This window comes from Parambassis ranga, chromosome 6, assembly GCF_900634625.1.
Source record: "Parambassis ranga chromosome 6, fParRan2.1, whole genome shotgun sequence".
Classification (NCBI taxonomy): Eukaryota; Metazoa; Chordata; class Actinopteri; family Ambassidae; genus Parambassis; species Parambassis ranga.
In genome coordinates, this window is record NC_041027.1 from 1,245,812 (window position 1) to 1,269,431 (window position 23,620).

Below are 23,620 nucleotides of genomic sequence, written 5' to 3' on the forward strand. Positions count from 1 at the left end.
GCTGCTTCTCTAACACCATTGTTTATGTCTTTCTCTCTTGTCATTGTGTTAACACACACCTGAATGTTCCAGAGCAGCAAACTGTCAAAACATCTGGTTTTATAGAGGTCTGTACACCTGCTGATGATCAATTCATCAAGGACTGATAATCTGCAGCTCAACTAATTCAATCCTATGGATATTGAATGCATTTTTTTCTCATTAGCTTTAGTTTTGATAAATAAATAATGGCACAGTTAAAAAAGTTACATGTTGTCCCTCTGAAGTTGTGTTTACCATCAGAAGGTTACACACAAAAAATATAGAATTAAAGGAGGGGGTGTTAACTTGTGAACATGAATGTACATGATATGACATATTAAACATATAAAAACATTAAGCAACAGCCAGCTGGACTGGCTTTGTCTACATAAAAAATGACATTGTTTAATATGAGCTATGATTAATTAAATATTGTTTGCCCAGTCACTGCAGGCTAAAATAAGCTTGTAGCCAGATCAAGTAGCATACATATTTCTGTAATAGAAAACAGTTTTTCAAAACAAGACATCCTTTGAATATAACAAAATCAAAGGGCTGCTGGGTAAAATAATGGTTTTTAGTGGACACACTACTCAATTGTGCAACACCCAGTCAAACTAAAAATTCATAGCCTTTGCTTTTTTATGTTTATCCAAATGAAAATACACTATTTAAATGCGCTCTTTATTTAAAAAAAAAACAAAAAAACATCTAAATAAAACACAAAACAAAGCCCCTGGTGAAATAAATAACACAAATAAAAATATACTCTGTCCCTGAGATTGCTGAGGTAAAAATTGATAATCATAATAAAAACGTCTGATTAGAGAGCCTCTTTGGCAAACCAGTGGAGCATCTTAGTTGATGAAGAAGCACTAAAAGCAAAAAAAAACACTGAGCCACTGCTGCCCATACCTGCTGTTTCATGTATTCCAGCGCAGTTATAAACACTACATACATATGAGTGCTTCCTTGCACCACAGAAGCTTTTGTTGTTTTCTTAAAGGGCAGAAAAAACAGGTTATTAGACATGCACTGCTCTAATCTGAGAATTTTAAAAGTTTCTCAAAGTTCTTCAGTTCCAGTGCTTCAGAACACAAAGTTGAATCATGACTTGCACAAATAGAATAGAATAGAATAGAATAGAAATACTTTATTCATCCCAAGCTGGAAAATTTCACTGTTGCAGCAGCCAAATACAGTCACTCAAGCATACCAAAAAATAACAAATATACCTCTAATTGTAAAAATTAAACAGTATAAACATTATTTACAGCAAGATAAATATAAACACAGGTGCAGAAGCAAAATTGTGCAATGTGGTATGAAGATATGAAATGATATGATATGATATACAAGAACAACAGTGTGCAATTCGAAAGTAAGAAAAACCTAAACCTTGTGCAAAACCTTGTGCAGAACGTGTCCCTTACAGCAGTAAGTCTGTGTTGTAAGGTGTTGTACAGTCTTACAGCGTGAGGCAGGAAAGATTTCCTGTAGCGTTCTGTGTGACAACGAAGCTGTCTGAGCCTTTTGGAAAAGGCGCTCCGTTGTCTGTCCAGTACAGGAAGGAGAGGGTGGTCGGGGTTATCCATGATGGATAACAGTTTGTTCAATGTCTTCCTCTCCACCACTGCTTCAAATGTCTCTTGTCTGCAGCCAATGACAGAGCCAGCCTTCCTGATCAGTTTGTTCAGTTTGTTGGTGAACAGAGTGCTGGCAACAACATACAACAGACAGGTAAAAAATCTCCAGCATCTTGCTGCACACGTTGAAGGACCTCAGCTTCCTCAGGAAGTAGAGTCTGCTGCAGGCCTTCTTGTACACAGCTGTGCTGTTGGTCCTCCAGCTCAGTCTGCTGTCGATGGTCACTCCCAGGTACTTGTACTCCTCTACCATCTCCACATCCTTACCCAGGATGCAAAGGGGCTGCGATGCTGTTCCCTTCTTCATGAAGTCAATCACCATCTCTCTGGTCTTGTCTACATTAAGCAGCAGGTGATTCCCTCCAGCCCACTCCACAAATCTGTCCACCAGCCTCCTGTACTCCTCCTCGCTTATACACCCCACAACTGCAGAGTCATCAGAAAACTTCTGTAAGTGACATGACTCTGAGTTGTACTGAAAGTCTGAGGTGTATAAGGTGAACAGGAATGGATAAAGCACAGTGCCCTGTGGGGCTCCTACACCACTCATCACCGTATCAGACAGGACACCACCCAGACCACCCACCAGAACTGTGGCCTGTCTGTCAGGTAATCAGTGATCCAGGAGACAGTGAACCCGACAGCACCCATCAGCAGCAGCTTCTCACCAAGTAATGGAAGCTGGATGGTGTTGAAGGCACTAGAGAAGTTAAAGAATGTGATTCTCACCGTGCCTCCACCACCATCCAGGTGTGAGTGAGCTCGCTGCAGCAGATAGATGACGGCATCATCCACCCCCAGACGCGGCTGGTAGGCAAACTGCAGAGGGTCCAGCGAAGATCTCACCTGCGGCCTAAGGTTAGCCAACACCAGCCTCTCCGGCACCTTCATCACATGAGATGTGAGGGCAACTGGGCGGTAATCACTGAGGCCAGATGGAGATGACTTCTTAGGTACAAAGGCAGCAGCTCAGCCTAAATGATTTTTTACTTCATTTGCCTTCACAGTCCAAGCCTCTGTCATCTGTCAGGGGATGTGTTTGAGTTTGCAGCAACCAGAGGCCAAGGCCACTGAGCCTCACTGCAGACACAGGCCAGGACTTATTTCTACTGCAAATATGACTTTATTTGCAGTCGTTTTTTGCAGTTGTCGTGTTACTGCATTCTGATCACCTCCTATGCGTGATCTGTTGAACTCTTGATGTGCACCATAAAACCTCTAAGTTGCCAACTTCATCTGCAGCACCGCTGGGTCATGCTGAGGTTCAGTGCCTTGCTTAAGGCTGTAACAGCTCCCAGCACACTGTGTAACAGATGGTGTACAATAGGAGACAAGTAAGTTCAACCCAAAGGACTCCAAACTTTCACTGGGTAGCAAAAATGCACCTTTTTAGGTATTTATGTTTATGGCAGTGGCAGCTCTGGGAAACGCTTCCATTTATAGGCTGGGCTGGTTACACTTCAATCCAATTCATACACACAAAAAAATGCTTGCCCTGTAATTTTTTTGCACACTGTATATTGTATTATGTCAATGTCAATGTCAGCTTTATTTATATAGCACATTTATAAGGGCGTCACCCACCAAAGTGCTTAACATTAAAATACATAAAATAAACTCAAACTGATAAAATACATAAAAGAAATAAACTGCAGTAAAATACAATAAAACAAAGATACAATCATAAAACATAAAATCCCCAAGAGCTGCCAATACTCAGGCAAAGGCCAAGGTGAAAAGGTAAGTCTTCAGTAGAGATTTAAAAGTGGTGAGGCCATTTGCCGACCGCACAGCTAGAGGTAGAGCGTTCCACAGAGTGGGAGCCACGACTGAGAAGGCCCGGTCACCTCTAGTTTTTAAAAGAGATTGGGGGACCTCCAGAGCCATTTGGTTAGCAGACCTAAGAGCTCTGGAGGGCCGATGTAATACCAGGAGGTCTGATAAGTAGTCCGGGGCCAAGGAGAATTAAAATGGCACGGTTGCCACAGTCAAGGGTTAGCAAGAGATCATTAAAAACTTTTAAAAGAGCAGTTTCAGTGCTGTGGAGAGGCCTAAAACCAGATTGAAACAGTTCACAGACATTGGCTGTTTTTAAACATTCTTGGATTTGAGTAAGAATAGCTTTCTCTAAAACCTTTGAGATAAAAGGGAGCTTGGAAATTGGTCTAAAATTGGTTAAAACCGAGGGGTCTAGGCCTTTCTTTTTAAAAGAGGCTGCACTGTGGCATGTTTAAAAGAGGATGGAACAAATCCAGAGTTCAGACACAGATTTATAAATTGTAAGCTAAAAGTGTCAACTGTGCAGAAGACCTCTTTAAAAAGACGGGATGGGATGCTGTCAGATTGGCAAGTGGCAGGCCGTAAATTTTTAACAATCTCAGTGAGGTGAGATAGTGAGACAGGCTCAAATTTGTCAAAGACAGCGGAGCTGGGAGAACGAGCTGATGGGTCCTGGGCAGACTGCAAGAGCGGGTGTCTAACTGCTAAAATTTTATCGATAAAAATTCCTTAAAAGCCTCGCACAGAGTAGGAGATGGCTCAATGCTGACAGCATCACATGGATTCACCAGAGAATCAAACACATTAAAAAGAACCTTAGGCTTATGAGCATTTGCAAGTGCGGAGAAATATTCTGTCTTTGCAGCTTTAACAGCCTGCTGGTATGATGTGAGATCTTTTTGGAGGAGATCCCACGTTTGTCCTTTTTCCATCTCCTCTCTGCCTGCCTACATGCGCGTCTGAGCGCACGAGTGGACTCGTTGAGCCAAGGCTCTTTCTGCGGCCTTACAGGCTTGAGAGTCATGGGCGCGACTGAATCCAAAATCTCGGAGCAAAGTGAATCAAACATCATTACACAATCATCCACACTGTGGCTGCTAAGATCAAGGGAATATAAAAAGGAGTTTTTAAAAGCAGCAGTAAACAGCTGGGGAGTTGAGGGGTTAAAAACACGGAGACGGCGAACGGGAGCGCTGTTCATGGTGGCGGGTGCAGGCACAGAGAGGGAGAATAACACAGGTAGATGGTCAGATAAGAGGGAGTGTCCAATTTCAGTTATCTGTACATCCAGCCCATATGACAACACAAGATCCAGAGTGTGGCTTTTCTCATGCGTCGGCTCCAAAACGGACTGCATGAGATTAAAAGAGTCAATGGCACTCAGAAAGTCTCTGACCAGAGGTCTGCTCTCACAGCAGACATGCACATTAAAATCACCAACGATCAGAAAGTGATCATATTTAAGAGTGACACCCGACACAAAGTCCGCAAAGTCCCGAACAAAGTCTTTGTTAATTTTTGGTGGGCGATAGACCACCGCACAGAGAACAGTCACGGGAGCTTTACCTCGAAGAGTTGCAGCTCAAAGCTGGAGTAGCTGACAGCCGGAGATTGTTGGCAGTGGAATGAGGATTTAAATATCGAACCCAGTCCTCCTCCTTTGCCAGTGGTACGTGGGGAGTTAAAATAATTACATCCAGTGGGGAGCAGCTCCGAGAAAGGTACCAGTTCTCCTTCACGTAGCCAAGATTCCGTCAGGAACATAAAATCCAGTTTACGCGAGGTAAAGAAGTCGTTCAGGAGAAACGTTTTGTTGGTGACGGACCTCACATTCAGCAGCGCCAGATTTAAATTAAGAGTGCCAGTCGAGGGCGAAGCAAGCTTCAGTGAGCGGAGATTCTGATGATCCACACCACATCTACCTGTTCGCGGCCGCCGGCTGGCAGGAGGCGGCAGCAGCTGAGCGGGATCCACCAAACGCCGTCGTAGCTGTCGACCTCCGGGAACACCGGTCGGATCCATTGGGCCCTGATCGCCAGCGAGTGTAGAGCAGGATCATCCAGCAAAAGCAGATCACGACCAGGCAGCGAGCAGATCTCAGGAGAGCCTCGGTCCTCACCTGGACGCCACCGCACCGCGTTTCCCCCGTCTCCTTCGGCGTTTCTTGCGGGTGAGATACACAGGAGGGCGCCTCAGGAAGGCCGGTATTTCCTCAAGGAACGGAGGAGAGCTAGTCACTGGGTCAGTTTTAAGCTGATTGCAGAAGCATCTGATCTCAAGCAGAGTTTGCCGATCGTATGTGAGAAGCGAGAACACCTCTTGACAGCACAGGTAAAGCAGCATCCACATGAAAAACACAGAGCACCCTAGCGCCATCTTGCCACGTCTACAAGTTCCAGTCCAGTATTAGGACCTATTGATAAGCTAATTGCCAAAGATAGAAGGAAACAGCTCTCATTGACTCATGGGCAGCTCAACATTTCTCCACACTGATCATAATGTGTATGATGGAGTGGAAAGTGTTCATAAACGTGGAGGTTATTATCCCAATATTGTTTTTGTATCCTTTGACTTTATTGCTGTTGACTTGCATAAGAATGAATCTTTACCTGCAAAATCTAGACAAAGATGTTTTTGCCCCACCCCCACCCTCTCTTCTATACTGTAGGCTGTAAAGCAGCACTGACAGCTCAGGTCCTTAATGTCAGCCATGTTTTGTCTCTTCAGTCAGGACAAGTCAGTTGATTAATGACTCCCAAATCCCCCCCCTCTCTCCCCACCTATATACATACTTGCAGTTCCTGCTTGTTTTAATGCTTTAATATAGAGAGGCCTGGGTGTGAACTGATCAGAAGTTCTATTTAACATCAGAGAGGGGAGGGAAAGGAAAGACAAAAAGTAAAAGAATAAGAAGGGGAAAGAAAATAAGATGCAAACATGTATCCACCACCAACTTTGAGCAAGTGTAAGTACACTTGTCACTTCAGTGAAAAGATTTAATGTTAAATGAACTGCAGTTTTTGTTCAGTGCTTTTTTTAGTGACCACACATATTTCTATATGCATTAAGTTTTTGATAAGCCCTTGTTCTAATGTTGCCTTGTTGTTAGGGGTAATTTTCAATTCCACTTAAAGAAAATAAAATGGACAGAATAAGCCTCAGATTGGCTTTCATTCAGTGGATAAATAATATATAGTGGTTGTGCCAGTCGTAAATGGGGCATTTTCAACTTTTTAACTACTGTAGTAAAAATTAAAGTGTACCTTAGATGTTCAGTTCAGTATTATTGGTGAAATTATTTTAATGCACTCTATTTTCATCAAATAAATCAGAGTAGCAGTAAACATAAAGTTATGGAGCATTATATTGTAAAATGTTCAATTCTTTGAGACAGACAAAGCAAAAGCCTGAATACTGCAGGCATGGAGTAGCAAAGGCAGAGTATATCCACTCAACTAAGAAAACATCTTTTTATGTCCCAGCACTTCTTCAGTTTCTGCTATTAGTGTCCCTTTGGTAAACATACAAAGCTCGACAAACCTGTGGTGAGTTATGTTCGAGCAGTTGGTATAGGTGTGAGCAGCCCATTCTCCTCCCGTTACATGTAATAGTCACAATTTAAAAAAAAATATTGTTTTGTACTCACAGTTTCAAATGGAATTGTGTTTTATGCCTTTTTTGTCTGTCTGCCGACTGAATGGCAAACTACAAGCTCACCCTATTATTATATGCCTTACTCCACTGACTGCATAACAGATGGTGGTCATCATATCTGGTCGAAATATCTCACTTATCAGTGCTGGAATGCTGGCACCAGTAGATAGGGTCTGAGAGGTGAAGTTCATTGTTGCTGTCATGCCCAAACACTTGCTGGCTGCTCTGTTGACTACTGACATTACTAACTCCCTTTTTAACCAACAAAAAGTAATGGAATGCAAAAGTATTGCAGTGATAAAAATCAGCTAACAAGTCATAAACCATTTAAAATGTATTTGAGGAGTACTTTTAGTTTTTAGTTGGGTCAATGATATAATTACTTACATGAGGCAGACATGAGGCAGTAAAGGCACTTGCCTTTACATGAGGCAGACCTACACTAGGCTTAACCTAACTAGTTTTGATTTAATGCCTAATGAGTAGAAAAACAGAAGTAATGTTCTGAATTATTATAAAGCTTGACGAAAATAATAACGGTGCCATAATTTTGGACGCTAACCTAGTACTCATGCTGTCTGATCTGCGTTAAGGCCATCTATCTTTCCTCCTGGACTTTCACAACTTTATTCCATGAAAAAACTGGACAATTTGTGTGTCAAATTACATGACTATTTTAGTAGGAGGTGTTGGTGTAAGGGGTTTGACCAGCTATCCATAATTTGTTTGTTCCTACCATCTTTTTGCTGGCGTTTATTTGTTTTACATCCAGCTGTGCCTAACATTATATGACTGTGATGGAGACCTTCTGTTTTCCAGTCTGCTGAAGCAGATGTCTATAGCACAATGTAATACACAAGCTGTTAATTAGTGCCAGTAAGGTGCATTATATTACACATTGTTTCTTGGGCTCTGTGTAAATTCTCCCATTAACTGCAATCATCATAAACAAGAAGCTTGTGTTACTTTATACGTGGGCCAGTGTTTGGGAGGATAAAAGAACAAAGGCCCTCTGTTTGTGTACCCACAGTAATTGTTGGCCTGCTACATTCTTTTCATGTGTCATTTTTTTATTAATTTGGCATCCCTGACAGTAACATTATGGCACATCCTAAAAAAGAGACAAGACAAGCCTGATCAAACCGAACATAAAACAATGAAGACATCACCACCTACACTGTTTTGACTGACAGCTAGTATGTGGGGGTCCAGTGGGCAGAAGAGTGCAGAAATCTCCCAAAAATCACGGGTAGTTTTCTTTCCACTTTAGCCGTTTCTGTCTTTAAATCCAGCTTGTATTTCTCATCAGTTGATTTTGGAAAATTTAGCAAAATCAGTGGAGCCATTCATACTGAAACCTGTCACCATTTAATACCCCTATAATACAGTACATATAGCAATATAACATAATGCAGACTCCTTGTGGAAATGTACAGCAAAAATAAATCAGTCAAATATAACAAGATTCTGGCTCTTAAAGTTGACTCTGAAACTACAGGCAGCTAATGTAGTGCTGCAAGTGATACAGCTGCACTTATAGTTCACTTAGAAATTCCATTTTTAAGATGATTTAAGTGAAATAAAGTTGCTGTAATGTTGGTGACTGACTTGAATTGTCAGAAATATCAAACAGAGCTGTTATCAGAGTCTAAAAGGCATAGAGGCATAGAAAATGACATTTTTGGCTCACACTTCAGGGCTGAGCAGATCCTAGCAGGGCACTCTGCAGGAGCTCATCTTAGCCTGCCCTGTGATGAGTCTTTAGTCCTCTGGTGGTAGGTGGAGTTTGGGAGATGGGAAGACACATCATTGAATGACAAAGCACATGATGCGTGATTGGATAAATGAATGAGAAAAAGGCTGAAAGACTAAGGAGAGGCAGGACTGGAGACGTGCATGAGAGAAAAGGCCTGGTCTCATCTTTGAATTAAAGCAACCTTTCTATTAGCAACACCGGCCATTTATTTTTGACAATTAGTGCATAACTTCCAGTTTAAGTATGGAGGAACTTTAGCACACCACGTGGGACTCGGTGTCATTGAGTCAGAGGCAAAAGGCTCTTTGTGTAGCTGTTTCTACTAGCGTATTGTTTTTCTACAAATCCTTAAGGAGAGTGCTCGCTGTCCTTTTACCTCTTGCTCTCGCTGTCCATTGGAAATCAAGATATGGAACGACAGTGACCCTTTTTCTGTGATTCATGTCAGCACATTTTTTGAAGAAAAGGCTGACACAGGATGGAAGGATGAATTATGTGAATGTAGAATCATTCAAATCAGGTTTAATTGAGCAGAAAGTCAATAGAGACCCTCTATCTCTTACCCTGCTGCTAGATTTAAAGGCTGTAATTCCTCACTCACTTCTATAATTGACCAGGGCACTTATTTTCAAAGTCCATTGAAATGACCACTAGGCTTTTATCCTCAACTGTCTCCATGGCTACGGAGTATGGTTTAGTAGATAAGTGTGTGCGGGTGTTTAGGGTTGAGGGAGGCAGTTCCTAATTGACTGGCTGTTAAAGCTTTTAATGAAGAGTGGGCAGCACGCTCTCCAATTAGCTGTGAGGGGGCCGTCAGGGGATGAAAAGAGGGCAGGAGCTCATGGGAGAATGAAGAAGAAGGGAGGGCAAAGAGGATGTAAAGGGTGAAATGGATGATTGGAGCTCAGGGAGGTGAAAGAGGCAAGAGTACAGAGGTGAGACGAGAGGCGTTCTAAATCTTTCTGAATTTAGGTAAATGAAAGAGAAACAACACATTTTTCCAGTGTTCCTTTGCAGATGTCCAACTGTATGAACGTGCACAGGCATCAGTCATCAACAAAGAAAATGAGAAAAAGGATATTTTGAAGTTCCAGATGCACATATGGTGTATATGAGCAAATAAATATACAAAGGCTCTCTGAACAATTAGCATAGACCATAAACACATAAGAGCACTTGTTTGTTCTATATGGGACACTGGGTCAGAGCTAGTGCGGTATTGATAGTAGATTATACCTCTACCAAATAAAATGCTAAGTAAAGTTTTTGAATTACATCAATTAAAAACAAATGATAGAGATACTCTTTTAAATAATTGGTGGTCTCTCTTGGTAGAGTAAAGCTTTTGTGCATCTTAAAATAAGAGTAGAATAAGCTCCAATTAAGCGGAGCACCTCAAAGGAGCTGGCTTCCCATCCATCCATCCATTTCTTTGAACTGGCCGAGTTCTCTCCGATAAACAGATATAATTACCTATTATTCACCCTGTTTGGAAATATGTATGACGAAATAATGCAAAATAAAAAGTGAAAGGATGAGATATTGATATATATCTGAAATATTTGAATAAATGTAATCTAGCTGCAGCAGATCTCATCACAAACCAGAAACAGGTGATGTGTGTTAATGCATATTCATACTGTTTTAGATATGTGTATTTACATTGAGTGTATGTGTGTGTGTGTTGCAGGTGCAGTGGAAGTGAGGAAAGAAGGTCTGGAGGCTCAGATCAACCGCCTGGCTGACCTGATTGGACGACTGGAGAGTAAGGTAAGGAATAAAAACATGCACACCGAAACTTGTGTTGGTCATTCAAGAAGAAATGGCAATTGCTTTGATTTACATGAATCCCCTCTAAGCTTATTGTAATCAAAACCCCTGCATTCCCAATCCCAGCCCTGACCAAAGCCTGTGTCAGAAAGGATAAGACTGGCAGTGTTCAGTATGATTCTAATGTTAGCAAATTATGTAAAATACACCATTACACTGGAGGACATGCTGTTCATTACTGTGAAAAAAATGCAGCTTGTTTTGGGTAAATATTACATCTAACAAACTGCTACAAGTACTGCATGGTGATTCAGAGGGAAAAGAAATTGTTTTCAGCAAATCAATTGCTGGAAAGTACAGTATTGATGTGTTTTGAGTCAAATGATGAGTTAAAAGGAATCACTGTGTTTTTCAAACATAACACGTTTCTGTCCTGTCTCCACCACAAGGGAGCGCCATAGATCATGATGACATAGAGACGTTCAGGGAGGGGCTCTGATCACGTGCAGAAAGTTTGAAGCCGTTTGGAGCAAGTATGTAGGAGAGAGAGCTGTTCGTGTATGACGCCACAGCAGCCATGCCCTTTAACTTAGAGAAAAGCTTTTGATAACTTGATCAGCATGGTCTCTAGGTGACAGCGACCGAATATAAAGTCAATCGGTTGAAATCCCTAAGAGGAGTTCGTCCGCATACCAAAGGTGGAAATCGCTGAAATTTGACCGCCAAAATCAAAATGGCTGACTTCCGGTGTGGTCTAGATCAATGGTGCAAGAGACTTTTATGTGCGTCTGGACGTGTTCTGTGTGTGTGCCGATTTTTGTCTTCCTACTCCAAAAAAACCCCTATGGAGAGGGGTGTTTAAAAAATTCAAGGGGGCGCCATTGAGCCAATTTGCCCCACCCACTTATGCAACCCCCATCAGTTGCTAGGACACGCCCCCGTGAACGTGTGTATGAATTTTCATGATCGTAGAAGGTCGTTAAGGTCATTAAAAACTCAAACGTAATCTCACGGCGAAGGATCGACAGTCTGCGCGCCGCCACACAGACACCATTGCACGCAGCTTCACGGCCTTCATAGTGTAGCTTCACCAGTTGGGAAGGTTCTAGAGGTGAAATGAAGTTGATGCTGTCAACTATGTAGGAGCAGTACACATCAGAGTAAAAAGAGGTCATTTCCTGTTACCAGCAGGGGGCGCCACGAGTAAGTCAGGGTTTCAACATATGGTGGCGTTCAGGTCGGAGCCCTCATCTTGCGCATAAAGTTTGAAGACGTTTGGATAAAGTATGCGAGCGATACAATATATAATACCAGCAATTACAATAGGGCCTTCGCACCACTCGGTGCTCTGGCCCTAATAATAATAAACATTACAATTACAATAGGGCCCGAGCACCGAGTGGTGTGAAGGCCCTAAGTAAAGCTGCAAGCAGCGATGACGGCCCTTGCGGTCCGCGGGACCAGCAGCCGCCGCCTCCCCTATCGTCCCACGACCTCTCTCCCAGCTGTACCGGCATAAGCTGTGGTCTGCAGGGCAGAAGAGTACAGCGAAACACACATGTACAAAAGACAGGTCCTCCGGCCAGTAGGTGGCGCAGTGACTGTAGCATATCAGCATGTCAATCTGTGCAGTGTCCGATGTTCAGCAGGACTGTAAAGTTTCATCCACATAGGATTAAGTATGTGGGAGACAGCCAAAAATACATGTATTTCCTGTGCGTTGGCAAAGGGTGAACTTTGTGGCGGCGCCACGGGCAGACCGTGTGACGAAGTGCTGCGTTTTTGATAACTTTTGGTCCCTAATGCCTTAAGAGTAAGCAGACCAAGTTTCAGGTGGATTGGAGAAATCCTGTAGGAGGAGTTCGTAAAAGTGCGGGGAGTGAAAAATGCAAAATGGCGCAATGTTTTCAAGATGGCGGACTTCCTGTGCGTTTTAGAGGATACCTCCAAGAGACTTTTTTTCTTGTCTAGAGGTGATACATATGCGTACCAATTTTCGTGTCTGTAGGTCAAACGGGGAAGCAGATCTCATTCCAGGGGGCGCTGCTGAGCCATGTGGCCACGCCCACATATGAGGATGAGGTGATAGGAAAAGGTGTACAGGCGCTGATGTCATGATAGTAAGAGGTAGGTAGATTAAACAAATCAATAAACACAACAACAACAATGTCTTCAGAACCATGTGACAAAGTCTCAGGTCTGTCAGAGCATTTCCCTAGGAGGAGTTCGTTCAAATACGAGGTGAGGAACATGGATAATCAGCCTGAACACAAATCATACCGCCAGTAGGTGGCGCTATGAGAGTTTCAGGTCATTAAATTCAATTCAATTCAGTTTTATTCATATAGCGCATTTTACAATCAGAAATTGTCTCAAAGCGCTTCACAGAAACTCAGAGCATGAGACCCAGAACCCGAACCCCCTAAGAGCACTGTGGCAAGGAAAAACTCCCTTTAAGAGGAAGAAACCTTGAGCAGGACCCATCAACTTAAGGGGGAACCAGTCCTGCTGCTAGTCAGCCGGGTAGAGGAGGAGAAGAAGAGGGAGACAGGACAGAGAGGATGAAGGAGAGAGAGAGGAGAAGAAGAGGGAGACAGGACAGAGAGGATGAAGGAGAGAGAGAAAGGAGCAAACATGATACAAACATGATACAGTACAGAGCATACATGACAGCAAGATGAAACAGTGATTATATTATAATGGATATCTATATATATCGTCAGTCCATAAGTAGTAATAGTAATTTGATAGTAATCAAAGCAAAGATGAGCAGCAGGGGCTAGTGAAGTCGATGAGCACAGGTCTTGAGACCTGCAAAGAGAGAGAGCGAGAGCGAGGCACAAAACTACGAGGAAGACAGACAAACACAGATTATGAGACGATATTACCAGTATGAGCCAGACTAAGGAGAGTAGAGGAGAGGTTAGAGGGTGAGTTGGGAACTGCTCAGAGGATCATGTTTGTGCCCCCCGACAACGTATTGCAAGAGAGACTTCACGGGCCTGACTACAGGTCAGCATGCAGGTCTTGAGACCAGTGTGAGCCAGACTAAGGAGAGTAAAGAAGAGGTCAAAGGGTGAGAGGGAAACTGCTCAGTGGATCATGTTTGTGCCCCCTGACAACGTAGGCCTAGAGCAGCATAGCTGTGCTACACACTAGGTCTAAGGCTAACTGTACGCCTTACTAAACAGAAAAGTTTTAAGTCTAGTCTTAAAGGTGGAGGCAGTGTACTCAGTGCACTCAGAGATCTGAGTGTCCTATTAGGAACATATGGAACAATCAGGTCCTGCAGATACAATGGAGCAAGTCCATGAAGAGCCTTGTAAGTTAGAAGAAGGATCTTGAAGTGTATTCTTGAGTCCACTGGGAGCCAGTTAAGAGACGCTCCGAGTTTAATAGTAAAAAGTTGGAGGACATCCAGTCCCTTATGTCCTTTAGACATGCGTGTAGTCTGACTAGCGGCTCTGTTTCTTCAGGCTTCATGGATAAATACAGCTGGGTATCATCAGCATAACAATGAAAGTTTATGCCGTGCTTCTGGATGATGTTTCCTAGAGGGAGCATGTAGAGGGTGGACAGCATCGGTCCGAGCACAGAACCCTGTGGAACACCGTGATTAACCCTTGTACCTGTGGAAGAAACATCGTTAGCATGAACAAAGTGAAATCTGTCAGATAAATATGATTTAAACCAGTGCAGTGCTGTTCCTGTAATTCTGATCTCGTGTTCTAATCTGTATAGCAGGATGCGATGATCTACTGTGTCGAAGGCAGCACTGAGATCCAGTAGAACGAGTACAGAGACGAGTCTACGGTCCGATGCCATGAGGAGGTCATTAGTGACTTTGAGCAGTGCTGTTCCTGTGCTGTGATGGGCTCTGAATCCAGACTGGAAAGCATCGAGCTGACTGTTCCTATGCAGGTGGTCATTTAGCTGACTTACAACAGCTCTTTCGAGTATTTTGGAGATAAAAGTGAGGTTGGAGATCGGTCTGTAGTTTCCTAAGACGTCCGGGTCCAGTGAAGGTTTTTTAAGTATCGGAATGATCACAGCAGTTTTAAAAGCCTGTAGTACATATCCTGTTTCCAGAGACAAGTTGATCTGTCCTAATATAAGGTCTCCGATCAGAGGAATAGCATCCTTGAGGAGCCGTGATGGGATCGGATCCAAAAGACAGGTAGTAGGTTTAGACTTGCTGATGCTGGTGGTCAGCTCAGGGAGGCCGATGGGCACGAAGCAGTCCAGAGTTAGATCAGGATCCGTTTCCAGAAGTGGCGGTGTATCCTCAGTGGTCACAGAGAGATTGTGGTTAATTTGTCCTCTAATAGTGGTGATTTTATCGGTGAAGAAGCTCATGAAATCTTCACTACTAAGAGCTGCAGGAATGCGAGGCTCCACAGAGCTGTGGCTTTTTGTCAGCCTGGCTACAGCGTTAAAGAGAAAGCGCGGGTTGTTCTTGTTTTCTTCTATTAGTGATGAATAGTAGGCTGTCCTAGCTTTGCGAAGGGCCTTCTTATACGTCAGCAAGCTGTCTCTCCAGGCCCTCTGGGAGTCATCTGATTTAGAGGACTGCCACTTCCTCTCCATCCTTCGTGTAATCCGTTTCAGTGATCGGATATTTGAGCTAGCCTCTTCTGATTTGTAGTTTTCTTCTTCTTCAGTGGAGCAATCCTGTTTAAGACTGAGTGTAATGTGTCTGCAGTGTTGTTGACAAAGCAGTCCAGTTCTGCAGCAGCAGGTGGACGATACACTACGACGAGTAAAATAAATTCTGACTTCTTCCAGCTTCCGTGAGACAGGCTGAGATTGAGACTCTCAAAAGAAGTATGAGGAGTGGTAGATTGCTGCCACTCCTCCTCCGCGATCTGTAACTCTAGGAACATGACAGTTAATATAACAAGACGGAGTTGATTCATTTAAAGCAACATATTCTTCATCCTGTAACCAAGTCTCAGTGAGACAAAATATATCAGTGTAATGATCAATAATTAAATCATTAACTAAGAGCGACTTAGAGTGGAGGGATCGTATGTTAAACAATCCACACCTGAGTGTTCTGTTACCTTGTTCTATGTGTTTGTGTGTGTTTTTATGAGGTTATTATGATTAATATATCTTAACTTGTGTGCTTGATGAACTGTGGGAGGACGTGCGACTGACACCACTTCAATAACATTATTAAGCTTAGTGTTTCTATGTGTATTTGTATTTAATATGTTTTTAAATGAGGGCGGCAGTCCTCCAGAAGCAGCAGAGAGGTGTGTAGGACAGCGACTCTGCCTCCTGGCCTCGACCCTGGGTTGTCAGGTTGGTCTAATAAACTTGGCAATGTTGCTAGAAATCAGAGCTGCACCACCCTGGGTGGGATGGATGCCATCTCTCCTAATAAGACCAGGTTTCCCCCAGAAAGTTTCCCAGTTATCTATAAAGGCCACGTTGTTTTCTGGACACCACCATGACAGCCAGCGACGGAGCGAGGACATGCGGCTAAACATGTCATCACTGGTCAGATTCAGGAGGGGACGAGAGAACGCTACGGAGTTCGACATGGTTTTAGCTAAATTACACACCGACTCAATATTAACTTTAGCATTGATATTAGCATATCAATGTGTTCAGAATGACAGGCACAGCATGCCTGATTTTTTTCATTTACATTGGATGAAGTATGTGGGAGAAACAGCCACAAACACATCCATTTCCTGTGCAATGGCGAAGGGTAAAATTCGTGGTGGAGCCACAGCCAGACCGTATGACGAAGTGCTGCGTTTTTGATAACTTTTTGTCCCTAACCCCTTAAGGGCGAGTGCAACAATTTTCAGCTGTATCAAGCAATTCCATAAGGAGGAGTTTGCAAAAGTGCGGGATGTGCAAATTGGAACAAGGCGTGTTTTTTTTTTCAAAATGGCGGACTTCCTGTACATCGTGGAATTTTCGTCCAAGAGGCTTTTTTTCTTGTCACTAGGTGATACATCAGTGTACCGAGTTTCAGGTCTGTAGCACTTGCGGTGAATATTTTCACACTTTAGGGGGCACTGCAGAGCCATGCAGCCACGCCCGCCAATGGCGACAGTGTCAAGTCGCGATTTTCGTCGGGGGACAATTGTGTGCCAAATTTGGTGAGTTTTTGAGCACTTCCAGGGGGTCAAAATCGCGATACCAGTGCCGGACCAAGAATGACAAATAATCAACGCTTGCATTTCAATAGGGCTCTCACACCATTTGGTGATCGGCCCCTAATAATAAACGCTTGCATTTCAATAGGGCTCTTGCACCATTCGGTGCTCAGGCCCTAATTAAAGCTGCAAGCAGTGATGACGGGCCCTCGCAGCCCTTGCAGTCCTCGGGACCAGCAGCCACCGCCTCTCCAATCATCCCACGACCTCTCTCCCAGCTGTACCAGCACGAGCTGTGGTCTGCAGGGCAGAAGAGTACAGCAAAATACACAAAGGCAGGTCCTCCAGCCAGTAGGTGGCGCAGTGAGTGTAGCATGTCAGCATGTCAATCTGTGCAGTGTCCAATGTTCAGCATGACTGTAAAGTTTCATCCACATAGGATGAAGTATGAGGGAGATACAGCCAAAAATACATCTATTTCCGGTGCTTTGGCGAAAGGTCAACTTTGTGTTACTGTTGGTCCCTAATGCTTTAAGAGTAAGCAGACCAATGTTCAGCCCGATTGGACAAATCCCCTAGGAGGAGTTCGCAAAAGTATGGTGAGTGAAAAAAGCAAAATTGTGCAGTTTTTCCAAAATGGCGGACTTCCTGTGCATTTTAAAGGATATCTCCAAGAGACTTTTTTCCTCGTCTTGAGGTGATACAAATGTGTACTAATTTTCATGTCTGTAGGTCAAACGGGGAAGCAGATCTCACATCACATATGTCGATAATGTGATATGAAAACGGTGCATGGGGGCTGATGTTATGATAGAGTAAGAGGCAGGTAGGATGAACAAATCAAGAAACACAGCAGCTTTCTCTATGGTGGCAAAGGGTCACCTTCGTGGTGTTGCCCCGCCCACATGGTGTAACATCGATCTGCGTTTTTTAAAACTTTTGCTCAGCCATGTCTTTAGAACCATGTGACAAAATCTCAGGTCTGTCAGAGTATTTCCCTAGGAGGAGTACCCCGCACAGCGGGGTGTGTCTGCGGTGGAAGTTAAAATAAATTTTCAACAAAACAAGTCGCAAATTCAAATGAATCCATAAAATCGATTTATTACCCAGCCCTAGGTGAAAATCAGCATATATTAATGCAGTATGAACAATAATGTTTTAATGTATTTTTTAGTTAGTGAAGATATGCTGCAATACCTCAGTGGTGTGAGGCAGAAGGAGATGAGTTAGCTCTAGTCTATAATGTATATGCACTTCTAGTCTTTAAGTGACTATGCAAAAACATTTGGAGACAGATTTATCAGTCATGTCTCGAATGATCAAGAGGTGTGGGTCATAAAGGAGCCGTTTGCCAGAAGTTTGCTCTCCCTATATGTCTGTGTGTGTGCATTGTTAAAGTTCATTGTGATACAAAGTATATGAAAGAATGCCCTGTGCAAAGGAATGTTCTCCAGTCTAGTCATATTCAGCCTTGAAACAGACCAACAGGCTGGGTCTCTTTTCTATTAAACCTGTATCCATTCTAAATTTCTCTATAACCTACAAACTCCAAGTCAGTCATCACAAGCTTACCACAGCATGAGGAGGATTTGTACGTTTGGAATGTGGTATTGACCACAATATGCAGAAGCTAATGGTGGACAGAGGCAGAAGGAAGAAAAATGAAAGACACTGTGAGTTAAAGAGCAGTTTGCAGTAGGGAGGAGGGAAGGAGTTAATTATGTGAAAGAGGGAGAGATGTCCAGATTTTATATTTTTTCATCGGCTAAAGATGCCTATTCATCCTTTCATTCTTCCTTTCATTCTTCCATGTATCATCTCCTTCCGCCCCTCCTCTTAAGCTGGATCCATACTCCATGAGAACAGAGAACTCCCTTTCCCCTGCCGACGTTACGCCCACAACATGACGTCATTTTTCTCTTGGACTACCCGTTATGCAGCGCTCTCGGACACATGTCCCGGGCAGAACTTTTTCGCTCATGGATGTGCGTCAACCATGCTGTGATTGGTCGGAATTTATTGTGGGCGTGATGAATGTGGTGAAGCGCAAGAGCTTCTTCAGGTGCAGAACACACAGACAGAAGGAGGAAGTACAACGACGATGGACAGTTTAGATGAGCAGCTGGCTAACAGCTCCTGGAAGGAGAAACACGGTGCACAGAGAGAGTCTGTCCAAAAGGTAGTGATATCAATTAATCCCAGTATTGATCACGGTATTACAGTGGCTCGATGCACATTAAACACCGGGAGACGGGATGTATTATTGCAGTCCACACATTCACAGAATTAAATTCACACAGACCAGAGGTCTGCTACAGTCAGCTACACTAATCTTCTATCTATTGTCATGCTGTACGCCCTCTTCCCTGAACATTATCAGCTCGTTAGGCCAGGTAACCACGTCTGTGCTCACAATTTGCAATACAATTGCATTGTCAACTTTTTGTGCGTGATGTGCGCTGCGTAGGAAGGCTGTATGAGGAGTTCTGCACACACGTCTCGCGGAGTATGGTACCTCTGTGCTGAAACAAACTTTTTTTTTTACTCTTACCACCCGTGGAACAGCCTTTAAGCTCCTTCCCTTTTTTGTCTGCATCCCCCACACCTCATCCAGTGCCAAACATGTTAAGACTAGTAGAGCCCCAGCAGACTCAGCTGTCTTTGGGTACTTTTGGAGAGGGAGCCATACCAGAAAGGACGGAGAATAACTGAACACTTATAGGAGAGGATGTTTGTGGAAACAGTCACCAACCATCACCTTCTCTTTAGAAATAACCCTTGGCCCTTTGGCCCTCAAGGGCCAAGATATACTTCTAACAAATCACTGGGGTTTAACTGAAACTGTTTTGTTGAGTGACTTTTATATTGTCAGGAATTGTTTAATAATCACCTGTGACCTCAAAACCCTCAGGAGAGCCCATTACTCTGTCTACCTAGAGACGGACTTGTAATGTAGAAAGTCAATCTTCTCACAGTTGACTAAACAAAGCCAAGGTTTGTATCCGCTTGGACAGCAGTAAATACTTCTCGGCAATAATTTATGTTCTTTTTATGGTGTCAAAGTAGTCACTTAATAATCAAAGCTTGAAATTAGCACAAAGTAGGAGTGGTGCATTTATTCCATCCAATCAAGCTAAGTAAATCCAAAGAGATGTCTAATAGTCAGGGCAGCTCCCAGGCTGCCCAGCTGAAAAAGGCACACATTTACCCATGAATAACAATAAAGACAATGATAAAAATACAATATTTAGGAAAGCTTCAAGACTGATGTAGCTTATAAGAAGACAAGAGAAAAGGGTGCTCAGAGGTACTCATAAATACACAATAGGGACCTATTTTAACGCTTTAAAATGCACTGTTACTAGGTAACAAATCAGTAAATTGGGGGAAATTACCTCTTAATGGCCCCCAAATGGTGGCAAAGAGACCAGCATTATTTTATTTTATTTTATTGTCATTTCCTGATAGTCGTATTCCTGCAGTAAAATCTAGTCACTCAGGACACAGTTTCTCAATATTACCTTATTAAAGTTTTTTTCCTGTCTTGACGTCTTTGTCTGCACACTGCTGAATATCTATGGCTAGGTTAGGGTGAGCAAAATGGATAATTAATGCATAGCAGTTATGTGAGTACAGAAAAAGCTGCCAAATATAAAGACTATATATTTGTTTTTTGTTTTTTTTGTTATTAGAAGAACAGTGCACACCACCTGTTAGGGCCTGCATTAGCGGTACACAATAGCATTAGTGCATTAGCATAATTACCTGATTATGGCATTAAAATGAATTGTCAACAATTAGCAACATCCAAAATAATCATCAACAGACAGATAAAGTTAGAAATGATGTCTTTACAATGGCACTGATAGCAGAGTTGCTTCTTGCAATCATACCTGGTGAGGCCAAATCACACTTTTTGCTACACAGCTACACATTTAATTATAGGGTTGGCTTTTTAATTACACTACAGCAGAGACTTGTTCTTTCCAGTTGGGTAGAAAAATTATGTTCATATTTATGTATCATCAGTCAGCCCAATTAACAGTGATATCTGCAATAATCCAATATAATGCTTCTCTTTTCTGCAGTCAACCATTTGGATAAGCACAGTACTTTATCTGTAGACAGTTATATAAAAAATACATTATTTTACTAACAGTATGTTAGCAAGTATTTTTATCTTTTGATAAACAGGATTAGAAAATTTCAGGTAATACAGATAACTTTATTTTTCAAACTTAAGTCCTTTTAGTTATGTAACAAAACATTTTGTGTTCCCTATTTTTTTTCCACCTTTGGAAAAGTTTCCTCTATAGAAGTGAGGAGAAAAGAAAGTGCCCATAAAATTGCCTTTCTATTAACAGCCAGAGAATAGCAGAAAATGAGTACACCCAGGACAACCAACTTTCAAAACACAGAGTGTGTCTTCAGAATAATGAGACGTGTAGAAAAACGTATGAATGGGAAGTTTTCACCGGACTACATGTGGAAAGCGACCAGACAGAAACCACTGCTCTGGAGCTGTATTGAAAGTGTCTTTGTCTCTTGTCTTTGTTGGAGGATTACCTGCCTGTATCTCAGCATTAAGACTGTGCAGGTGTCTGGATGAGGAAATGATATTATCACACTACATCAGAGTGAATCAAGAATTGTTTACTGAATGAATAATGTTCCAGCAACTCACTATACCTGGTGAGATGAAAATTCTCTGGCAGTGCTGCACACTAGAAATCCTGTTACCTGAAAAACCCCACTCCAAGCTGAGAATTCATGCTTTTTAGTTTTCAGTTTTTTTTTCTCCACCTTTATTTTTTGGGTTTTCTCTGTTTCTTTGTTTAGAAAACATTTTTATTTGTGCCAAAGACATGAAATGTGTTTCTCTGCTGAAAACAAAATGTCAGGATGATGGGCTTTGATTGTAGCTGTTCATGTGGGTGTAGGTGGCAGTGGTGCTGAATACTGACAGGCAGAATGACACAGCTTTCTACAGAAACTCTTATGTTTGTTTGTTTTTTCTTTTTCAATCACTTTAACTGCACTGTCCAGCAAGATCTTCAAGTTTTTATAAAATACAAAGGCAACGGCAAACTACAGCTCACCAACAGACAAGACAGGAACATAGCTTGTGTAAAGTCACAAATAATGGGAGTGTAAATAATTATAAGCTATTATAAATTCTATGACACCTTGACAGATTCAAGTATCCACTTTAAGAGAACAACTTTTCATGACTTTCTGTGAGCAATACCTATGCATTATGAGCTATCTATGTGTTATTTGATGCTGTTTAACAAAGTTGCAGTTCAAGCTATTCTTGTGTTATTCTGCTCCATTTCTGTCCAAAACAAAATTTTGATGATGTATTAACTGATGTCACTCAACATGTCACCTAATCATGGAAAAGTCTGCGTAAGGAGGAAGGCTGGAACTGGTGGTGGGTCATATAATGCTGCAAGCATTCACCCAAGAGTCTGGGGTTCATGTCCCCTGACACCATTGATAACAACGCCGCTAACTTGTTGATGAAGATTCTCAGTCATCCAGGACCTAATTCATACGATACGATTAATGCAAGGTATCTGGACTTCTTGAAGACATCTCGCTGCTCATCCAAGCATCTTCATCAGTTCTGTTTGGTGGGGAAACCGAACTGATAGGGCTGCTTGGATGAGCAGCGAAACATCTTCAAGAAAACTCTACAAGTCCAGATGACTTGCTTCAATCATCTCTACGAACACCGGTAACTGTTTGTTTTCACTTGCTGTTAGGTTTTGTTTTCGCTTGTACTTACGTTTTATCTTCACTTTTGTTTTCTCTTGTGGCTGGCTCTGAAAAAGATTGGCTTTAAAACAAGGTTAGGGGTTAGGTAAAGATCATTGTTTGTCACATTCATAACATTAAACACATTTAAAACTGCCCATCTGCTGCCATGATGACATCAGAAGATAGAAATGCAAAATGCTAAAAATTCATATTAATAACACACAAAATGACTGGCATGCTATTCATATAGCATTTGGTGACAGCAGGCTGGGATGGATGTATTCTTATGGATAAACAGCTCTGCTAACACACATTACCTCAGTCCAGCTGTGACCACACTGTGTCGCATTAAGCTCAAATCATTCATCCTTGAACTCTGGATGATGTGTGAGCATGTACAGTATGAATGTGTGTATGTGTCACACACAGAGCAAGACCCCTTTGCCTTGACTTTCCCTGCTGCGTTTGGTGAAAGTTTCCCGACGCTAACAAAATTCAGCCAGTGTATCAGTCACCTTGGTGACAGAAACCTGCTGTGCTCACTGTGATTTGTTAGAACAGGTTTATACTAGATAAATCTGACTCACAGGAAGAAAGTCTGTTGCCTAGACATCAGTGTCTTATTATCCTTGCACTCAGACTCAGACATACTACCAGGCCACCCGGCTTGGCCAATGACTTGTCTGAAGATGTTTGAACTGTTTAAACACACAAGTATACACATGTCAATCAAAACATGCATAATATATTTTTTTAAGAATTTATTTTGTGTTTTATGCTGCAAAACCTAAACCCTTTAAAATAGGTAAGTAATGAAGGTAAACAAGCAGCATTAAAGCAAGTATATTTTTTCTTCTGTCAATAGTGAAAGAACAGTGTGTAAGTGCTGCTTGAATGGAGAAGAATAGAGTTTGTGGCTGAGACAAAGGGCTACTAAAGAGGAAGTGCACATATAAACAGGGTTAGATTGCCCAAATGTTTCTTTTACAGTACATTGTTGCTGTTGGAGCTGGTTTAACTACTGCAGTCATTTTCTCTGAAAAGTGATTGCCGTTTCCCTTGATGGTGAAAGCTAAATATTAGTGGATATTATTAATTTTTTGAGTCCCATGGAA

The 23,620-nt window shown here is 42.3% G+C and overlaps 1 protein-coding gene across 1 annotated transcript in view; it reads left to right on the plus strand.

Annotated features, from left to right (window-relative positions):
- Positions 1 to 23,620, plus strand: part of necab2 (N-terminal EF-hand calcium binding protein 2) — a 164,666-nt gene that overhangs the window by 104,861 nt on the left and 36,185 nt on the right. Inside the window, exon 8 of the mRNA XM_028408298.1 lies at positions 10,547 to 10,626. Within this exon, the coding sequence (XP_028264099.1) occupies positions 10,547 to 10,626 (80 nt within the window). The remainder of the gene's footprint in view (positions 1 to 10,546; positions 10,627 to 23,620) is intronic.